We start from the raw sequence: 20,029 nt of genomic DNA on the forward strand, positions 1-20,029 counted from the left end.
CTGTACACAGAATTACGATTTGATTACTCTGTAAGCACTAGTACCCACTAGAACGTTCACAGACGATTATTTCACCACCTCGGAATCCTTTCGACGAGGTCTACAGAACCTTGGAATATAATTGCGTTAAATGTGGAACATTTCTCGACACTCCATATTCGTGAATCAAAGGAAATACGTAAATTCGTCGAGATCTGTTATTTTACGGCCCGGATAACATGACGCATGGCGCCGATGTTAAGTAAGTATCGCCCCTGCAAACTTCATTGACGTCGACAGTATAGCCAGTCCAGATGAGCGGGAGGTCACCTAAAACATGAAACCCCGCATAACTCTTGCCGTTATTTCCAGCAAGGGGCATCATTTGCCTTTAGAGACATGAAAACGTGCGCATTTGTAAATATTATAGCACATGGAGGAATGCAGAGTGAAATTTTAGATATACAGGGGCGCTATAACGTAAAACTATTCCAAACTTTTCTATTCCAACTCTGCAATCAGCCCACCGCGATTGGTCAATATGTTTTTTGGACCACCCCCATTTCACCTGTCTGTCACGCGACGCCACGAAAACGGCGATAGCTCCCAATCTGATATGACGTGTACACTCTGATTATGCATAATTTGACCAAACAAAACAAAAATAGTTATTTCTGATTCGACGCCTTGTTGCCATTAGCCCTCGGCTATTTGTCGGAAGCTTTTCCGCCGCACTCACTTCACCTGCCTCTCACGCGACGTCACAAAACCGCAAAAACTTACCGCGTCAAAGTGACGCGTAGGCATTAAAGATGCATTATTATGCCGAACAAAACTGAATTTTCTTCTGAATAGCCGCAGGCTGCCCCGTTCCGAAAGGGATAAAAGATGGCTGCCGCCTATCGCTCCTACACTGGCTACTCGCCCCTGCCGGAGAGCATGGCTTTATTGCGTGTAATAAAAGTTTTTGCATCGCCGTGTAACGTTTTCGAGAACTTTCGGCACGTTTACGACCTCGTTCTGCCAACTCTTCTTTGCTGAGGATCCGTTTTAGTGTCATTTTTAAGCTTGCGTTGCATGCCACCGCGATTGTCGACGAGCCACCGAAAGCTAAGTAAGAGAAAGCGGACCTATCACAGAGGTCGGCACCAGCCTCTTCGTCCTGTTATCGATATTCAGTGCAGTGACTCGGCCTTATCGAATCCCTCGCCCCTTGAGCATGCTCCTCGTCTCTTGTGAGCCAATTAGATAAGACAAGCCGCTCAGTGCAGGCAATGTTATTCGTTTTTAAAGCAAACAAAAGTGACCTCCTATGAACGAGGGGGGCGTTTGATTAGTCTTTTCATACAACCCTGCGGGTGACCGCCCGATGTTAGCGTCCGCGGTAACGCAAATTTGACGTCAGGAGATTGGAATAAAAACATATTGGAATAGTTTTACGTTATACGGCCCCAGGTCCGCTACCACAAGGTAAACGTCACCGTCACAGCACATTCCGAAAATTAGGAGATTAGGAATTCCAGCCATGACATAAATGGTGACGTAGATATCTGTGTGTGCAACAACTTGTTGAACTAATCAGCGATGCGAAAAAACAACATGAAATCAAAGAGAGACAAAGAGAGATAAATGAGATGCAAAAGGGAGGAGGGTTAACCGGAATATAGATATACAGTCTGATACCCTGCACAGGGGGTAGGGTAAGAATAGCTGAGCTAACGCTAAGCTATCTTTTTTTTTCTTTCGCGCGTTTACTTGGGGGTTTTACGGGCCAAAACGACGATATGATAATGAGGCACGCTGCAGTTGTGGAATCTTGATTATGAGCACCTGGGGTACTTTAAAGTGCGCCAGCTGCACGGCACACGAGCATTTCTGCATTCCGCCTCCTTCGAAATGCGGCCGGTCTGGCCGGAAAACGTACCCGCAACCTTTTGCTTAGCCGCGTTACGCCATAGCCCCTAAGCCACCACGGCGGATAGTTGAATAAGATCGAGCGGACGGAATCGCTACAAAATCGCGGCCCCGATTGCCGCGTTCCCGTCCTCTGCCACTACAATAACACCATCCTGAACGACCGCATTTAAAGTCCAAATGGAGCCCGGATATTGAACGTTCCATAAAACCCAACGGTGACATCGAGTGGCTGACGAAAACTCCTCTGGTCAGGGGTGATCATGGCAAAGAATATGGTGGTTCAACCACCACAGTGAACAAGACTGCCCTATGGGAGACAACACGTGGTTTGTTTCCTTTTAAAAGTTTTATTGCTTGGCCCGCTGTTCAGCAGGCTCACGACGTGGCCTTGAGGCTTGACCTCCTGGTCCCGACGTGGGAGCGGCCCGCTTAGTGGTTGATTATCACTACTTGCAGGACCAAATAAAGTTTTCCTTCCTTTCTTCCGTGTCCCCTATTCTGCACCGCAACAGTGCGATCAGGCAGCCGCTTTGTTCTTTTATCAACAGCTCACTGACGTCGAAAAGGCTTTTACGGGCACGTTAGAGGAAAAGTTCGTGCTCGAACCTCCTTTGGGAAACAACACTGTCGTCACCGTCGAACGAGTGAGCCGTGAGGTCGCTAACATGACAGTGACCCTCATCGATCCCAGCGGCAAAGAATGCCACAAGTGCACAGTGCACGGCGACGCGGGAACGAAGAAAATCGTCGTACCCAGCCCGGCGCAGGTAATGTACCACCTTTCTCTGTACAGCGAACACAGCGACTGGGGGTCAAAGTGATTACCAATGCGAAACGCAGTGCTAGTGATTGCAGCGTCTGTCACAATACACACACACAAAAAAAAACAGGAACACAAGTTTATTTTTTCTCTTTCTGCGTAGTTTGCGAGACCTAGCACTCTGTTCGTGCAGAACAGGCCCAACCACCTTAAGTGATACAAAGGAACAGCACGTGACCATAGCTCGTGTGCGCACACAAGCCACGAACGCTTTCTATTTTCAGCCTTAAGTGAGACCCGTACCTCATAACTACGAAAAAAGAAATCATACAACTAGCTACAACTGTCATATTCGGCACCGCGATAGCAAAGTTGAAATGGAGTGCAATGTATTTGGGGCGCTTTGATTTCTAACTTTAGAGTTCTGTATGTTCTTGATTGTGTAATTCATTCGTTCACTGACTGACTCATTCATTTATTTAATTGGTTATTTATTTATTTAGTCCGGTGAGTGGACGCTTCGCGTACACAGCTCCGGTTCGCGCTTGATGGAGGTGAACGTCCGAATCACGTCCCAAGGCAGGGACCCCAAGGACGAACCCATTCGGGTCACGTGCCGAATGGAAAGCCCGGAAGTTCGGAAACCTGGTGAAGCGATCATCTACGCCGACGTGAGTAAAGGTGCGAACGTTGTCCTCGGCGCCACGGTCGTTGCTGAGGTCACCGGCCCGAACCCACCACACAAGTCTACGGTACCACTTCGTGACGACGGCCACGGTGCGATTCAAGCTCTGCTTCTCTCGTATTCATGCTTCTGATGCAGAGTAACAACAGTTTGAACTGTTTGCCTTAGCGTAGATGTAGTGTAGTAGGTGACAAACTGACGAATGCACCGTGGATTGGCTGCACGTTAAAGAACCCCAGAGGCTCAAATAATCTGGAGTCACCCACTACGGCGTGCCTTTAATCACATCGTGGTTTTTCCACCTAAACCCACTGAATTTTTTTTACCAGGAACATTCTTGCGTTGATGTTTCAGCGGTCTCTTGGTCAGCGATAGAAATTGGTTCAGTGCTTCTGAAATATCTATCTTGACTATACCAGCTGCTGACCTCGGCGAGAGATGCCACTCCTGAATCGCCAAGTGGAAAAAAATAGTGGGGTCAGTGCAGGAGAAAGGCTGGTTAACTTTGTCAAAATGGTCAAAGCACGAAAGCTGCCTTTATTATTGTTACAGTGTAGGCTCGAAGGCGAAGAGGGTGGATGCAGTGCGGTTTTGTGGGCGGAGCTTGTACTGAGTACATAGGCTGTAGCCGAGCGTATGCGTAGACGTAAGCCGCAGTATCGGTATACGCAGACTGGAACTGCAACGCTAACGACGGAGCCTTGCGGCGCTGTAATTCACCACAATGCGTTAGAAACGTTCTTTTGTTGCACGGAACTTTCTAATAGATATTATAGAATGTCACTCGAAGCAACGTCGTGGATGTCATAGCCCCAGATTTCTCAACTAAATATTACACAACGCAGAAGTAAGTCTGCTCATGATGCACTCAACTAATTTCGAATAAGTTATTTGCGTTGAGAACAATTGCTGAATTGCGTCTATTGTTGGGAAAATTTCTTTTTTGTTAAGACATCATTTGTGTACGAAAACTCCAGATATAGAAAGAAATAACAAAGTGAAGCATCAACTTACAGGCCAGCAATAAAAAAACGCCATGTTTGTAGAACAACTGTACAAGTTCTAAGCATAAAAAATTTATCATTCAACAACTGTTGCATTTATGAAGAAATAATACGCAATATACAGCGAGAGTTTTCGCGAACCCAAAGTGAATACATACATAGCAAACATAGCAAGGAATTTTCCAAAGCTTCTGAGACCGGAGAGGTTGGCGTTCATGTTGTTATCAGCGACGAAGACCAGATGACCACTGCGTGCTTCGAATACGAAATCAACTACAGGTCTCCTATTATCGTTTATTGTCTAGTGATGATGATAAAATGCTTAGGTTTTCGGTAGTGCCTGTACCCCGGAAATGTAGCCACGTATGTGATGGGGTTAGGTTTTATGCGGTTATTGCACAGCTAGAAAGAGCCAAAGCAATGGGGTACGATCATTGGGAGTAGAATGCAAATAAACTTTAATGAGTAGCATTATCTGTTAGGTTGGCGGAAAATTTTCGTGTGAAGCCAGAAAACCCCTTTCCCAGTACAGGGCGAGAACGCGCAGTTTGCACCCACTGTACGGCAGCTGATAGCTGCTATTCGGAGTCCAGTGACAAACAACCCATGGTCCGCGATGACAATAGGCACGCCGGCGCAAGACATTCTACGAGCCTGTCCCCCCTCGCCGTTCCCGATATGCCATATCAGAGTCCTTCCACTTTTTTTCAAAAAAACATGGAAGGACTCTGGCCATATGTAGGGAGGAGGCGTTCTACCTATAGGCCATAAATAGCTAAGTCTATTATGCGTTGCATATTGCAATCACTCAGTTCAGCCCTTGGGCGCGGCCGGGCAGCCACCATTGACCTTGAGCGCAACCACGTGACGTGACGTCACGACAGCCGGAGGAAAAGCTGGGCCCCAACTCGCGCGGTCGCGCGCGGCCGCAGCCACCACCTAACTCCCGCTCCTCCCGCTAGGGGCGCTGCGCCGGCGCGTGACGTGCTTGCTGTGTGCATGTGCTGTGTGCATGTGCTTGCTGTGGTAAAGCTATGGAAACTACGGAGCATGTTTTATTAGAATGTGAAGACGTCTACGCAGCGGTCGATTTAGGCACCACTGGCCTCCTTGAAGCCCTTGGGTTCAGAGGGAGCAGTGGTAAAGCGAACATGTCCGCAATAGACATTAGTAAGAGGCGACTGGAGAATTGGTGGAAGAAAAGTAGGGAAACGACAAAAGACGGAGACGTACAAAAGCACAGTTCGCAATAGGGGATCAGAAAATTTGGGCGTGGTAGTTCATAGTGGTTTTTTTTTTCTTTTTTCATTGTTTAACCTAGGTAGAATATTAGGCAGTATAGTAGCAAGAGCTTGGTGGCGCAACCCACCGCCCCGTTCCAAAGGGGACGCTCATAACATCCATCCATCCATCCACGTCACGGAGGAAAAGCTGGGCCCCAACTGGCGGGGGCGCGCGGCCGCGCAATATGCAACGCATTCTTGGCTTAACCAAGCTAAGCCTGGCCATTTTATTAAACTGGAGATGGCAAGCAGTATACGACGCCCTGGTACAGACCCGATCAGTTAGGATGGAAAGTGGCTACAGGAGACCCGAAACGAGGCGATGAGGCACCCGTGTGTAAATTACGCACGCACGCGAAGCCGTTCCTCCTCCACGGGCTGTGACGGCATTAACGCCTTGGTTATGCCGCGCCGGGCATCGCTCAGACAAATTAAGCGGGACATCTCCTGAACGGGCAGGCAGGCAATGAACTTTGTTTAGGTCCTGAGGAGCGACTCGAAAACCCCATCACGAGGGAGGAGCCGCTGCTGGCCGCTCCCACGTCGGGACGGAGGGGCCTGACCACCGCGTCGCGGGCCCTGTGGACGACCCGTAGCGGAGCGGCGAGGTTGGAGCTTTTCCTCCTTAACGGGAACTGTGGAATGTATGCGTAGCATTAGATGGCGGTCGGCATGGCGCAGAATTTTCGGGATCGGCAATGTGAATTTATTAATCTATCTGCTCGTACTTTTCACGCACATATAAACAAATAACGCATAATACATCATTACCGCGCATCATTACCCGCATAACGCGTTCCGCACCATGCTGACCGCCTCATAATGCTAAGTTAATGCTCAGGAAAGTCCCGCTTAATTAGGAAAGGTTACGCCGCGACCTGGATTTGACCTGGCGCCCTTGGGCTTTAGCAGCGCAATACCAAAGCCACTGCGCCACCACGGCGGGTCGCGTGCAGCTAATGGAAAATCAGCAAGAATCTCACCCACGTTTTTTAAATGGCTTCTTCGCAATACAACAATGTAATGTGACAAACCATTCAAAATATATTGCGGTGAAGTAAAGGGAGAATTTGCGCAGGTACAAAGTACAAACAGCGGGTCATTTTCATTGCACTTTGACCGCCGCTCCAGGGCACCAAAGGACAACGGGGACGCAATACCTAGAACCCAAACTGCTCGTGGGTTAAGGGGCCCAAGGCCTCCGCGCACATGGAGTGCGCTTGTATAAGATCGGCATTCCGCTATTGCGGACAGGCTATCTTGCATGCGAACATCGCCAACACGTTCCGGCCTCAGCGGTCCCAACCCGCGGGTCACAGTTGCTCCAGTTTTGAGCCCTACTCCCGCCCCCCACCCACCCCCTTCGCTGACCTTTCAGTGCCCTGGAGACACTACGCCGCCCGTGGCATCATAATCTCAGATGCTCTCCTGAGGTCGCCGTTTATTATTTTATTTTCGAATTCCAGGTGATCTCATCACAATGGGCATCTGTATTGCGACGAAGGTTACTATATAAAGCCCATCCGCCGTTACGGAACATTTATAATACCTCTGCCGAAAAGTTAACCGTAAAGTGACCAAGTTAACGATAAACGATGAATTCAATTACTGAAACCGCAGTTGTACCTCACGTCCGGAAGCTACGTCTTTTAACGTATGACAGACACGCAGCGATGCGTGGCCTGCGCCCGATGCACAAAGCCGCTCTCGTTACCGCTATTCTATAAGTGTTCTACTGAACACTTCTATAAGTAATCTCGATTATCCACCACTACATATCGAGCTCACTTATAGAAATAGTGCGCTGTCGCTGACCGGTCATTTCTCATGTGCTATTATATTGGATCTTTTCCAGATCCCGACATCGAGGCCAATGATGGCACTTACAGCGGATACTTCGTCCAGTTCACGGGCAAAGGGAGGTACACTGTAGTGGCTCACGTTTCGAGCGATCACCGGGCTCGACTAAGCGTTCCGAAGATTGTTTCTGGCAGCTTCTTCAGCAACCCTGTGTTTACATTGGAATCTGGTGAGCAGCGCTAATGCATGCATTACCGCAATCCTTTTCGAAAAGCGAGCTAGAGCGATATTGTGCGTTAAATCGACGAAACCGATTTTGACTCAGTTGTATCGGAAAGATGACTTTCACGTCTTCTTTCCACTTACGTACTCCAAGGCACGCTTCTGACATTACCAGGAGGATTGAGGTTAGCTGGTTCTCATGATCAGCAAGCAAAGATTAAGGGTCTGCCGATAAGGAATAACCGCAATATTAGGCGGGTAATCATACTTACTAATACAAATCTTTGCATGAAATTCAATTGAAAAGGGCTCGCTAGTCGCACACGCCCACGGTGAAAATCTGTAGCACTCAATTAAAGGCGTTGTGCTACCGTGGCTACGGTTGTAATTTCGCCCTTCGGCGAAAATTTTCAATGTTTCAATGCAAGAACAAGCTATAGTGCGATTTAGTTCCTATAGCTACTTATAAAAAAAAGCACACGAATAAAACGGCAGCTAACACTCAGGATATCTCAGATGGCTCTAAGCGAATGGAAAGTGTGTCAGCTAGCAACTTATCCTACAGGCGCTAGTGCTTTTTCTTTTTGCTTGATTACCTCCTGCAGATGAATATCTACCACATTCTGTATGTTTTCATTTGGCTAAATCATACCTGGGGTGTCACTTAGAGGGTTCTATGACGCGTTCAACTGAGGCAAACGCTTCCTTCCAGCTCACTTTCCGATTTTCTTTTTGTTTCAGGCAAAGGCAATTCGTAGTTGACGTAAACGAACAAAGCTTGCCGATAGTTTTTCTAAGAATCACTGGTAAAGCGTTCAAAGAAGTGTAAGTATGCCCGCTAAATATTTTGTATTCTTAAAGGATAAGTAGGGTATAAACCTCTACTTCGGTGACGAAGCGAAACGACACTGGTCTGTCTGAGAAGAGGTGCGTGAACGTTATTGCAGGAGGCCTTCAACCAGCTCGTAAGAATAGGTTAGCTAGCAGGACGACGCTGCAACAGAAAAGGAGTACAGCGACCCAACAGAAAATGGATAGAATCAAAAGAAGGGCAACATTATTGCAGTATCTATTATATTTTTTTATAAATAATGCTACGCTTGAGCCGACGCAAAAATCATAAAGCTGTTACAACGAACATTGAAAGGCTGCTACGGCTACGAGCAAAACAACTGCATAAATAAATAGACATGTGTTTTAGGCAATCGCTCAAGCAGGCAATACACAGCATTTTGAAAGGGGCATATCGCAGAATTACACTACGCATCTAGCCACCTTAACGGAGTAGTGACGTAACATTTTGAACTTTTGATCTTTCGTGGTGATTGAAGGTGCTCAACTTCAGAACCATACCATACTGGCGATCCTCAGAGCACTCCAAATTTATGATATGCAATAGCTACGCTACGAAGCACTTTCGATTTCGTTTCCCAAGGCGTTCTGCTCATTACGCCATTAAACGCAGAAGGTGGTCACGTGGGAGCGAAATCTTGTGACGTTTCGGCAGTTGCTCCAGTATCGCTCGGTCATCTATGCTGCCGCTCACTGTGCATCCTGATTTGACAGGACTGCAAACCTGAAGCCAGGGGACATAAATGCAGCAAGGACAGCTCACAGCTGAGATCAAATAAAACACGCGCTGGAACGAAAAGTCAGCTGAGGTAGTAAATGCATGAAACAAAGATCGCAAAAAGGTCATATAGCAGATAAAACGCAGGGGAATATAAAGTTCGCTCACATAAGTACCCAAGGAGTGCATTACACCCTATTAATGTGAGCTCAGTACAGAGGCTACATCGTGTCTCAGTGCCACCGAATCACGCCGCACGCAAGGACGTTGCGGACGAGTTGCTATATAGTGGCGCGATTCGTTGCAGCTCAACCGAGCCGCACTTTTCTGCATACTGATCCAGCCATCCGGTCCACCCCTTGTACTCGGCATAACACAATTTTCAAAGAAGTCACCTGTGCGAGAGAGAGAAAGAGTGAGAGAGAAATAGAAGAGCGAAAAGGCCGGGAAGTTAACCAGACGCACGTCCCGTTTGCTACCCTGCACTTTGAAAGGGGAATAGGGATGAAAAGAGAGAAAAAGAAAAGATAGAGAGAGCACAATTTCCCGCACGTTTGAAGCTTCGCATCGAGTCTACACACGGTCGCCAAGAGATGTCGAACTGAGGCACTGCAACAACGCTTTCGTGGCTTTCTGTGCCATCGACGTATACTGTCATGGTCCAAGGACCTTAGTTTCCGAAAATGGTCTAGAGTCCAGCTGGTTCAATGCTGTCCGGAGAATTTCACGCTTGACGTTGCATTAGGGACAGAGACATAAGATGTGTTCAATCGGTTCTATAGTTCCACAAGAGTCTCACATGGGCGTATCCCCCATTATAATGCAGAACGAATAGGGCTTTGTAAATGCCACCCTGAACCAGAGGCGGCACAATACTGTCGCTTAAGAGGGAGTGTGCCTGAAAGCACAATTATACTCTTCGACCTGAATTGCTCAAAGAAGCTAGCATTCAGCACTGCCATTTGTTGTGCGTGTTAGTAAACTGACTTGGAAAGCATATTTACCGCCAGCGAACAAGGACAGAAGGGAAAACGACATCACAATGCGCTGTGGTGTCGTCTCCCTTCTGTCCTCGTTCTGTACTTGTAAGCAGACATTATTTGCACGAAAATATCCGAATGCGTAATCGGAAAACTAACAGAACTTCGCTATAACTGTATAACTGATTATAGCCCATATTGCAAGTCATGAATTGTAGCCAGTGAATTCACAATAGGGAACAAGTTCGTGGAACAAGTTCTAAGAATAACACCAGTTTTTATGTATTATTTTCCAAAATGTACGAAAAAATTACATTGGCTATTTTTGTACTGTAATGCATTAAAAAGGCTTGTTTTAAATAATGAAGAGGAAAAAAACATTTCATTCGCAAGTTTGACGACGCTTACCTCAAAACGGGCGCTAGTTTCAATAAAGAGAGAATGCAAGAGGAAAACAAGCAGGGAGGTCAATCAGACGGGCGTCCGGTTTACTGCCCTACAATGGGGCAAAGAAACACAGTTTTAAAATTCAATCTAAGTGGATGTGCCTTGAGAGCTCACTGGCTTCTATTCGTAGATTACAGTATGCGCCGTAAAGTAATTCGTTGAAATGGTGATTACTGCAATCTTGTTAGGCAGCCAATTACGCATTTTTAATTTTCTACCCCTTTTTATTGAGTTGGATTGTTCCAAGTTATCGAGCTCAAGAGATATATATATATATATATATACTGAATGGAGGAAAAGGAAACAGAGATTCAAAGAGATATGAAAGAAGAAATATGAGTAGGGAAGCAGAAATCCCCGCACGTCTCATCACAAGCTATCTCGCAGGCAGGTAGACCGCGCATCAAGCGAACCAGCCCTCTAGTTGCCTTAAACGCTTACGTTACTGTCTTAACGTCTTTTGCCCTCACAGTGGTCACCATCTCTAGCATAGTACACAGCCGTTGTCTCTCCACACCATGGCATGCGCGGATACACAAAAGATGTGCGATTGTTTCAACACAGCCGCAGCTGTCATAGGTAGGGCTGTCAGCCTATCTAATAAGGAGTGAATATGATGCATATACCAAATTCACCTCAGGGATTAGAGCTGGCTATCTGTCGTAGGAGATATTTATGGATTCCGTTAACACTGAAAAAGAAAACACTCGATAATTTTCTCTGAAATGACAAAGCTAAGACCAATAAGAGCACAAATATGACTCTAATATAACATAAACGTCCTGGCAGACACATCGGGACGAAACGCCGAGCCGCACTACGCATACTCGATCGACGACTTCGAAGTCGACGACTCGACCGAAGAAGAGGCAAACCAGACATCGGCGGGTGCCGAGCCAGCAGGCGCATTCCAGAGGGTGGCGCCTGGAGGGTCCTTCCGGGTGACCGAACACATCGTGCAGAGTCAGGTGCCCCCAGGTGCCATCGGCGATCTCACCGTAGTTGAACTGCGCCCAGGAGCGAACGGCACGTTGCAGGGGCAACTCGTGTGGACGTGGCCCGGAGCTCACCTAACATCGGGAAATGGTAAGCGTCCGCCGCTCAGAAACTTCTTGGCGTTGCACGTCGTTTAACTGGAAACTGGATTGAGCGGAGTGGTCCCTTTCAGTTGCCACGAGTGTATTTCAACCGCGATGTCATCGAAGTGTGAAGCTCGCAATTAGTTCGCCGCTGCACTTGGGATCGTGTGGTGCTGTCGACGTTGCGGGAAGGGAACAAACACGCAAGCTTGCGGCGCGGTGATATTCTATACAGGGTGTTTCAGCGAACCTTCAAAATATTTTGCATTGCATGTGGCAGATAGAAGAATTCTAGTCCATAGACTGGCCTATTCCAAGAGGCGGACATTACTTGCACGAGAAATTGAAATGCATGGTCGAAAAATTAACAAATAATCTCTAGTTAGGTCTTTAACTTATGGTACACATTGCAATTTACAAATTTTAGTGGGTGAGACTGCAAGGCATATCCACGTGAAAAAAAAATGCGTGGATGACACCATTTACGAGATCTGCATCATCGAAATTTGCGGTAAAAATGCACAGCCGCTCCACTTTATTACCAAAGCGTCGTTTTATGCATTGAGGCACAAAAGTAACTGGGACGTCAATGCCTTTCTCCACAAAGCTTGGGGAATAAAATCTCGAAACTAGTGTCACCCTGAGAGGTCGTTCCAAGCGGATCCGCCTTGCGAACTCCCCGGCTAGAATTTGTAAATTGCAATGTGTCATAAAGTAGCTAGTTCAAAGCTTGATTAGTGAATTTTTGTTAATTAGTCGATTATACATTTCAATTTATTTTGCAAGTAATGTGCGCCTCTTCGAGTACACCAGCTCATGGACTAGAATTGTGCTATCCGCCACAAGCAATTTATAAAAATTTTCGAAAGTGTTCGTACAAACACCCGGTACATGCGGCTGGCCACCTTCAACGCCACTTCCGTTCTACTTTACTGAGATAAAATCAGCAGAACATCATATGTTGTGACATTAACTGTTGTGTGACAATAAATTCTGTGTGTTTCGGTGTTTTCGGCGCTCTAAATATGTCAAGATGCTCAAACGAAACGGGGCAGCTCTCTACGTTGACTTGTATATCCCTGTTTGCAAGACACAAAGCGCATAATACTGCAACGTTCCTCCCCTTGCACCTTTTTTTGACCTCGAGTACTGTATATTTTGCAGCTTCTGCAGTGGAAATTCGAGTTAGCGAAGACTACGCAAAGCTAGACTCGGACTTCGAGCAGCAGGAACAAATTACGATCGCTGACGTCGTCGAAGGCAGTCTCGACCCTCTACCTGCCGGCACCAAACACGTAGTCACTTTAGCGTTCTCCCCAAAATGGGCCACACCTAGACCCGACGGGTCCTTCCAGTGGAAGGCATTTCTGGCGGCTCGCGTGACAAACAGCGATGGGCTGAAGTCCAAGACGTCAAATTGCGTACAAGTGTTGTACGCGCCTCCTCCTGTAACGACCACAGTGGCCACCACCACAACGGAGGCGACCACAACGGAAGTAACCACAAATGAAGTAACCACAAATGAAGCAACCACAACCGAAGTAACCCCAACTGAAGTAACCCCAATGGAAGCAGCCACTACGGAAATTGGAACTACGACGGAAAGTGCTACCACGACGAACGTTGCCGAGGATCGTACGCGGAAATCACGCGGTTTACCGCCACCGTGGGTGTGGGCCTTGATAGGCGGGGTCGCAGCAGTGACCGTGGTGGCCACCGTGCTGGGAGTGCGACTCCGAGGGAGCATAAAGAGGCGCAGAATGTGCGATTTTGCGACCGGCCGACCAAGGACGGATCAACGCGTGTGTGCCAGTGATTCTGCTTTAACCGTGTTCTAGCGGCACATCTTTTTTGTTGCATCGCAATGACGCAAAAGACGTGCCCGATGTTGGACTGTGCCATAACGTGAGAGTGCCTCACGCTTCGAGTGTGTGTAATTCGAGTGAGTGCCCGCCTTGCGCCCCCCACCCCGCAATCTAACTACATGCAGGATAATGGAATTCGTTGTGAATGTATCTGTCGGGCTAGTCTTGTAACCTTCGTACTGAAATAATTAACTCTGTTATTATTATTATTATTATTATTATTATTATTATTATTATTATTATTATTATTATTATTATTATTATTATTATTATTATTATTATTATTATTATTATTATTATTATTATTATTATTATTATTATTATTTGTGTTTTTATTATTATTTGTATTTCATTTTGTGTGATGAACTTCACGAGCTTGTCATTTCTGTACATGTTGCCATTTTGACTTTGTTTGCCGACATGCCGGGCCAAGTCACGCAAGCCACTTCGTTGGCTTTGACGGGCCTGCCTTCTGATGTACGATTATTGTAAGATGGCAACAATAAATATTATTATTATTATTATTATTATTATTATTATTATTGTCGTACTTAATGAATTCCTAGAGACAGCTACAATGCCAGCGGAATTAAAAACGGCTATTATATCTCCATTATTTAAAGGAGGAAAGAAAGGTATTGTGGACAGTTACCGACCTATTTCGATCTTGCCTACCATGTCACAAATAATAGAAAAATTTCTCTTAGAAATTATGACGTCATTTCTAGATAAGTTTTCAGTTATATCGAGTCGTCAGTTCGGCTTTGTCGCGGGACGGGGCACCATTGCTCTGCTCGAGGAATTTTGAGACGAATTAAACACAGCTCTAGAACAAAACATGTTTGCATGCGCTTTGTTTCTCGATACTTCTAAAGCATGCGGTACTGTGAACCACGAACTCCCGCTTAAAAAATCTATTCCTGCTCGGTTTCAGGGGGCCATTTTACCAGTTCCTAAAAAAACTATTTCTCCGGCCGTTCGCAGGTGATATCTTTAAACAACGAGTTATTCATCAATAACAAGCTACCTTTGAAAGCTTGAGTGCCTCAGGGCTCTATATTGCCTCCTCTTCTTTTTAACATATTTATAAATGATTTTTCTTCAGCTGTATCGAAGTGTATGATATTTCAGTATGCAGATGACACTGTCCTTTTAACTAAACATATCTGTTATTCAAAAGCAATTGCGTTACTTCAAGAGAGTGTGTACGATGCAGTGACCTGGTTTGCTAACAACTGTTTGTCAATAAACAAAGAAAATACAAAAATGATGTTTTAGAAATCCACTTAAAGCAACGGTTACAAATTTACCCTTGTTTCTACACTGTCGTACTTGTCAATCGTGTCAGTGTGCCCCTGTAGAATATGTAAACTCCATTAAATACCTTGGTGTTTTCTTTGACAGTGACCTCTCATGGAATGGTCACATGACATATCTTTGCGGCAGGCTCAGAAGTGTTTCCTCGCTGCTTTTTAACATTAAATCTATTGTTCAGATGTCTGTAAAACTCACTATCATGCACGCCTTAGCATACAGTGTGTTACGTTATGGCATTACATTGTTCGGGTTTTGCTCATCTCGATGTCTCTGTCGAATTGACAGAATTCTAAAAAATATGTTGAAGTCCATTGCTTATAACTATTCCTCGGCCGACAATGTGAACTTGTTTATACATCTGGGTCTTCCGTCATTTCAAACTTTGTTCACTCAAACAGTTGTGGTAAAACATTCTTGGAACCCTGATTTCAAACAGGAATACATTGCTCCCCGTGCACTGCGGAAAACATTGCGTTTTATAGTACCGCACTGCAACACAAGATTTGGTAAAGCTAGTAGGTATGCTTATGTCCCAAGAGTATTCAATGACCTACCTGATCATAATATTTACTGCGACTTTGAAACGAACCTTGAAAAAAATGTTGAAGGCACTATAAGATAATACTACATTTCTCTTTTCTTGTTTCTTGTATTTCTTCTGTCACTGATTTCAGCTGAGTTTTCTATTTCATTGTTGTGTGATAAACTTCACGAGCTTTTAGTTTCTGTACATGTTGCCATTTTGACTTTGTCTGCCGACATGCTGGGCCAAGTCACGCAAGCCACTTCCTTGGCTTTGACGGGCCTGCCTTCTGATGTACGATTATTGTAAGATGGCAACAATAAATATTATTATTATTATTATTATTATTATTATTCGTTGTTTCGGCATTTTTCATGTCAATGTCGTTGTAATTTTCCCCAAAATTTGCATAGTAAAAAAAAATGTGACCGCCCTTCCACTACTGTGAAGAGGGGTGCAGGCGAAGCTCTGGATCCGGGGCTCTTCGTTGTCGTAACGCCTCGGCTTCGCGCTCCCTTACGGCGACGCTGGCGTGTCGACGACGAGCCCTTTCTCGAGCGAGTTCCCGGCGGCATTTATCAAACGCCACCTGTTCTTCAGCCGAATGCACAACGCGCTGACGTTCCTTCAACGCAGCCTGCCCTTCCGCAGTACGAACCAAACGCAGCTTCCCCATCTTACAGCCGGGCCTGAATGGCGGGAAACGGCGGGCGCCGAGACGAGCGAACACGCGATCACACCCTTTCCTTTCTCCGGAGAGAGGGGACGCATGTGATTGGCTATCGCGCCTTGTGCTGCGTCTATTTCTTCATGCACATAAAACCTCCCTTTAAAGGGCGCGTATGATGAATGTGTGTTCAAATATAATTTAACTATTTTGGATTGACACTACTTATACTTCCTTGCAATAAAGAAAAAAGAAACACAATGGCTGAATCGGTTAGCGTGGTGGTATCGCAACCTAACAATAAATTTTCATTTTCGCGTGGCTTGGGTCTTTTCTTTTTTCCTACGGCAACACCAACACCGACGCCGACACGAGTGAGGTAATACAAGCTTCGCCTGAAAATTCAAAACTACTGCCTTTCGCGTCGATACACCTTTGCCCGCGTTTCCACCGTGTTTGATAGATGTATCCTGACAAGCAGCCTGCGTCGCGGCTGCTTCGAATTTATTTACGATCTCAAAAACGGCGTCCTTTCAAGCCGCGTTTACTGACAGGAAAAAGAAACAACGAAGTCAGCACGGGAAATGTCAGGAGTGGCTACGCGTATTGTTCTGTGCGCGGCCAAAAAAAAATTGGCAGTGGCTTAGGTCGGCTATGCCAGGATGTACGTAGCAAAAGCTAGGGCATAGCATGGTTAGCCTTGGTTAATCTTGATCGCATGTCCAGGTTAGTCTGGCTGTCTGGCTACGTTGCAGCGTTTAGCCAGTCGTTCGGCGCGCTGTTCGTCAGTTTCCTGGGCGATTCGTTTCCTCTTCAGCTCGTTTCGATGTCGATTCCAGGCTTCCTCCTGCTTATCACAATTGTCGCCGTCCATACTGCAGCCTCAACTGTGGTTGCGGGGCACGCGAGCTCTCCTTTTCAATCCTCCGACATTATATCGGGCATGCGACGCAGCTGGCGAAGCGAGCGGAGGCGAACGCAACAACGAGGAACGTGTTGTGACGAGGAACGCGTTGTGACGTCATGTACCTGCTCGGAGCACGGCCACAGCGAAATCGCAAGTTCGCGGCCAGTAAAGCTTTCGCTTTAAAATTCCCTCACTTTGAGCGATGCGCGACTCGGCGCAACGTCATGGTGGAGGATCCAGGTAGTGGCGATCTTATTGTGGACGTTGGTAACGCCGGAAGAAGTAAAGAAAGCATTGGGAGATATGCAAAGGGGGAAGGCAGCTGGGGAGGATCAGGTAACAGCAGATTTGTTGAAGGATGGTGGGCAGATTGTTCTACAGAAACTGGCCACCCTGTATACGCAATGCCTCATAACGTCGAGCGTACCGGAATCTTGGAAAAACGCTAACATAATCCTAATCCATAAGAAAGGGGACGCCAAAGACTTGAAAAATTATAGACCGATAAGCTTGCTGTCTGTTGCCTACAAAGTACTTACTAAGGTAATCGCAAATAGAATCAGGAACACCTTAGACTTCTGTCAACCAAAGGACCAGGCAGGATTCCGTAAAGGCTACTCAACAATAGACCATATTCACACTATCAATCAGGTTATAGAGAAATGTGCGGAATATAACCAACCCTTATATATAGCTTTCATTGATTACGAGAAAGCATTTGATTCTGTCGAAACCTCAGCAGTCATGCAGGCATTACGGAATCAGGGTGTAGACGAGCCGTATGTAAAAATACTGAAAGATATCTATAGTGGCTCCACAGCCACCGTAGTCCTCCATAAAGAAAGCAACAAAATCCCAATAAAGAAAGGCGTCAGGCAGGGAGATACGATCTCTCCAATGCTATTCACAGCGTGTTTACAGGAGGTATTCAGAGACCTGGATTGGGAAGAAATGGGGATAAAAGTTAATGGAGAATACCTTAGTAACTTCCGATTCGCTGATGATATTGCCTTGCTTAGTAACTCAGGGGACCAACTGCAATGCATGCTCACTGACCTCGAGAGGCAAAGCAGAAGAGTGGGTCTAAAAATTAATCTTCAGAAAACTAAAGTAATGTTTAACAGTCTCGGAAGAGAACAGCAATTTACAATAGGCAGCGAGGCACTGGAAGTCGTAAGGGAATACATCTACTTAGGGCAGGTAGTGATTGCGGATCCGGATCATGAGACGGAAATAATCAGAAGAATAAGAATGGGCTGGGGTGCGTTTGGCAGGCATTCTCAGATCATGAACAGCAGGTTGCCTTTATCCCTCAAGAGAAAAGTGTATAATAGCTGTGTCTTACCAGTACTCACCTACGGGGCAGAAACCTGGAGGCTTACGAAAAGGGTTCTACTCAAATAGAGGACGACGCAACGAGCTATGGAAAGAAGAATGATAGGTGTAACGTTAAGGGATAAGAAAAGAGCAGATTGGGTGAGGGAACAAACGCGAGTTAATGACATCTTAGTTGAAATCAAGAAAAAGAAATGGGCATGGGCAGGACATGTAATGAGGAGGGAAGATAACCGATGGTCATTAAGGGTTACGGACTGGATTCCAAGGGAAGGGAAGCGTAGCAGGGGGCGGCAGAAAGTTAGGTGGGCGGATGAGATTAAGAAGTTTGCAGGGATGGCATGGCCACAATTAGTACATGACCGGGGTTGTTGGAGAAATATGGGAGAGGCCTTTGCCCTGCAGTGGGCGTGACCAGGCTGATGATGATGATATTGTGGACGCGGGGAACCCTAGCTCTTTCTCGAGCGTTCGAACACGTTCGCCCAAAAAGCAGCGTCGACAGTTGGCTTAGCTGGCAGACATTCCGTTTGCTCGATGCTACGCACCATTCAGATTTTACGTAAGAATTTCTTCTTTTTTTCCTGTAACCCTTCACAGACACCTGCATGGACGCTCATTCGTAGCATAGACTCATCTATATGCAAATTCTGCCTGCGGGCACGCAGCTGTGCTGTACAGGAAAGGCGGTCTCGTCACTTTCCGGACATGCCTTGTACAAACAAGAAAATAAAAAGGAAAGCTACGCGAACACAGAACGAAGGCTAGTCGGCAGTTGTTCATCGAGCATAAATTAAGAAATATGCGTGAAAGCAATGGAAAAGCTTTTCTAGTAGTAATTCTGAAAACCTAAACGCATCCATAATTCAAAAAAAGACACCTGATTCCTGTCGCAAGAACTCAACAGCGTCGTTGTATATTCATGATAAAGATAAATGGTGCGTGCAAGGGCAAACAACAAAATTCATCTGATACATTAGAAAGCGGTGATTAAGCCATTCGTGAGAAGGCAAGAAGTGACACTGGTTCAAGCATGAAATATTCAACGTTTACTTTTCAGCCAACCTGCGTCAAATGTCAGTGTTCTAAACGCATCCGTTATCGAAATGTCAACACTGACGCAGAACTTTGACGTAGAACGTTCGTGCTGCGTGTTTTCGAATTAAATTGCATCAGCTAAAAATGAAGTTCCATGCTCTCGACGCGAACGATGGTTGACCTTTTCAACAATGAAAACCGCCGGCTGACGAGCAGGTTAACGCCAATATATATGCGTTCGCTATTGCGGGCATCCCCGAATATGAAAATGGTGAAAATTATGTTTGCTGGTCACGTGCCACAAGTGGTGCTTTCGAGCGTAGCCCGCGAAAATTTTGGATCAATAGCACTGTTTATCTTGTTTTGGAAATAAATTCTCGCTGCGAAAAAACATTTCTCAGAATTCGAAAGTTTTGTCTAAATTCCAACACTTCAATGCGGAAGATGTTTTCGACAGCAAGAAAGTGGTGGCACCGATGGATCACCGTCCAGTTTGGCCTGTAGAGTCTACTTTCTCGGGACTTTTCTGGCTCGTTGCCTGTACTTCGAAGCAAAGATTACCTACTTGTCCGTTATTTGCCGCCGCCGATCGGTTTCCTGTTTCTGGTGGGGTAAACTGAGCAAATCCTGGAAACAATGTAATCGAAACTA

At 46.0% G+C, this 20,029-nt stretch overlaps 1 protein-coding gene across 1 annotated transcript; it reads left to right on the top strand.

Moving 5' to 3' along the window:
- Window positions 1-3,168: 3,168 nt before the first annotated feature.
- On the top strand, window positions 3,169-13,787 carry LOC135907487 (calcium-activated chloride channel regulator 2-like). Its single transcript, XM_065439177.2, has 4 exons — window positions 3,169-3,433; window positions 7,484-7,657; window positions 11,437-11,733; window positions 12,891-13,787. The coding sequence occupies exons 1-4, from the start codon at window positions 3,205-3,207 to the stop codon at window positions 13,562-13,564; spliced, it is 1,374 nt and encodes a 457-aa protein (XP_065295249.1). The 5' UTR covers window positions 3,169-3,204; the 3' UTR covers window positions 13,565-13,787.
- The last annotated feature ends 6,242 nt before the right edge of the window (window positions 13,788-20,029 follow it).

The sequence above is a fragment of the Dermacentor albipictus genome, chromosome 7 (assembly GCF_038994185.2).
Source record: "Dermacentor albipictus isolate Rhodes 1998 colony chromosome 7, USDA_Dalb.pri_finalv2, whole genome shotgun sequence".
Classification (NCBI taxonomy): Eukaryota; Metazoa; Arthropoda; class Arachnida; order Ixodida; family Ixodidae; genus Dermacentor; species Dermacentor albipictus.

Coding starts and splice junctions, on each gene's coding strand:
- LOC135907487 (XM_065439177.2), top strand. CDS start 3,205: ATGGAGGTGAACGTCCGAATCACGTCCCAAGGCAGGGACCCCAAGGAC. Junction 7,658..11,436: donor TGTGTTTACATTGGAATCTG/GTGAGCAGCGCT, acceptor ACGTCCTGGCAG/ACACATCGGGACGAAACGCC. Junction 11,734..12,890: donor TCACCTAACATCGGGAAATG/GTAAGCGTCCGC, acceptor TATATTTTGCAG/CTTCTGCAGTGGAAATTCGA.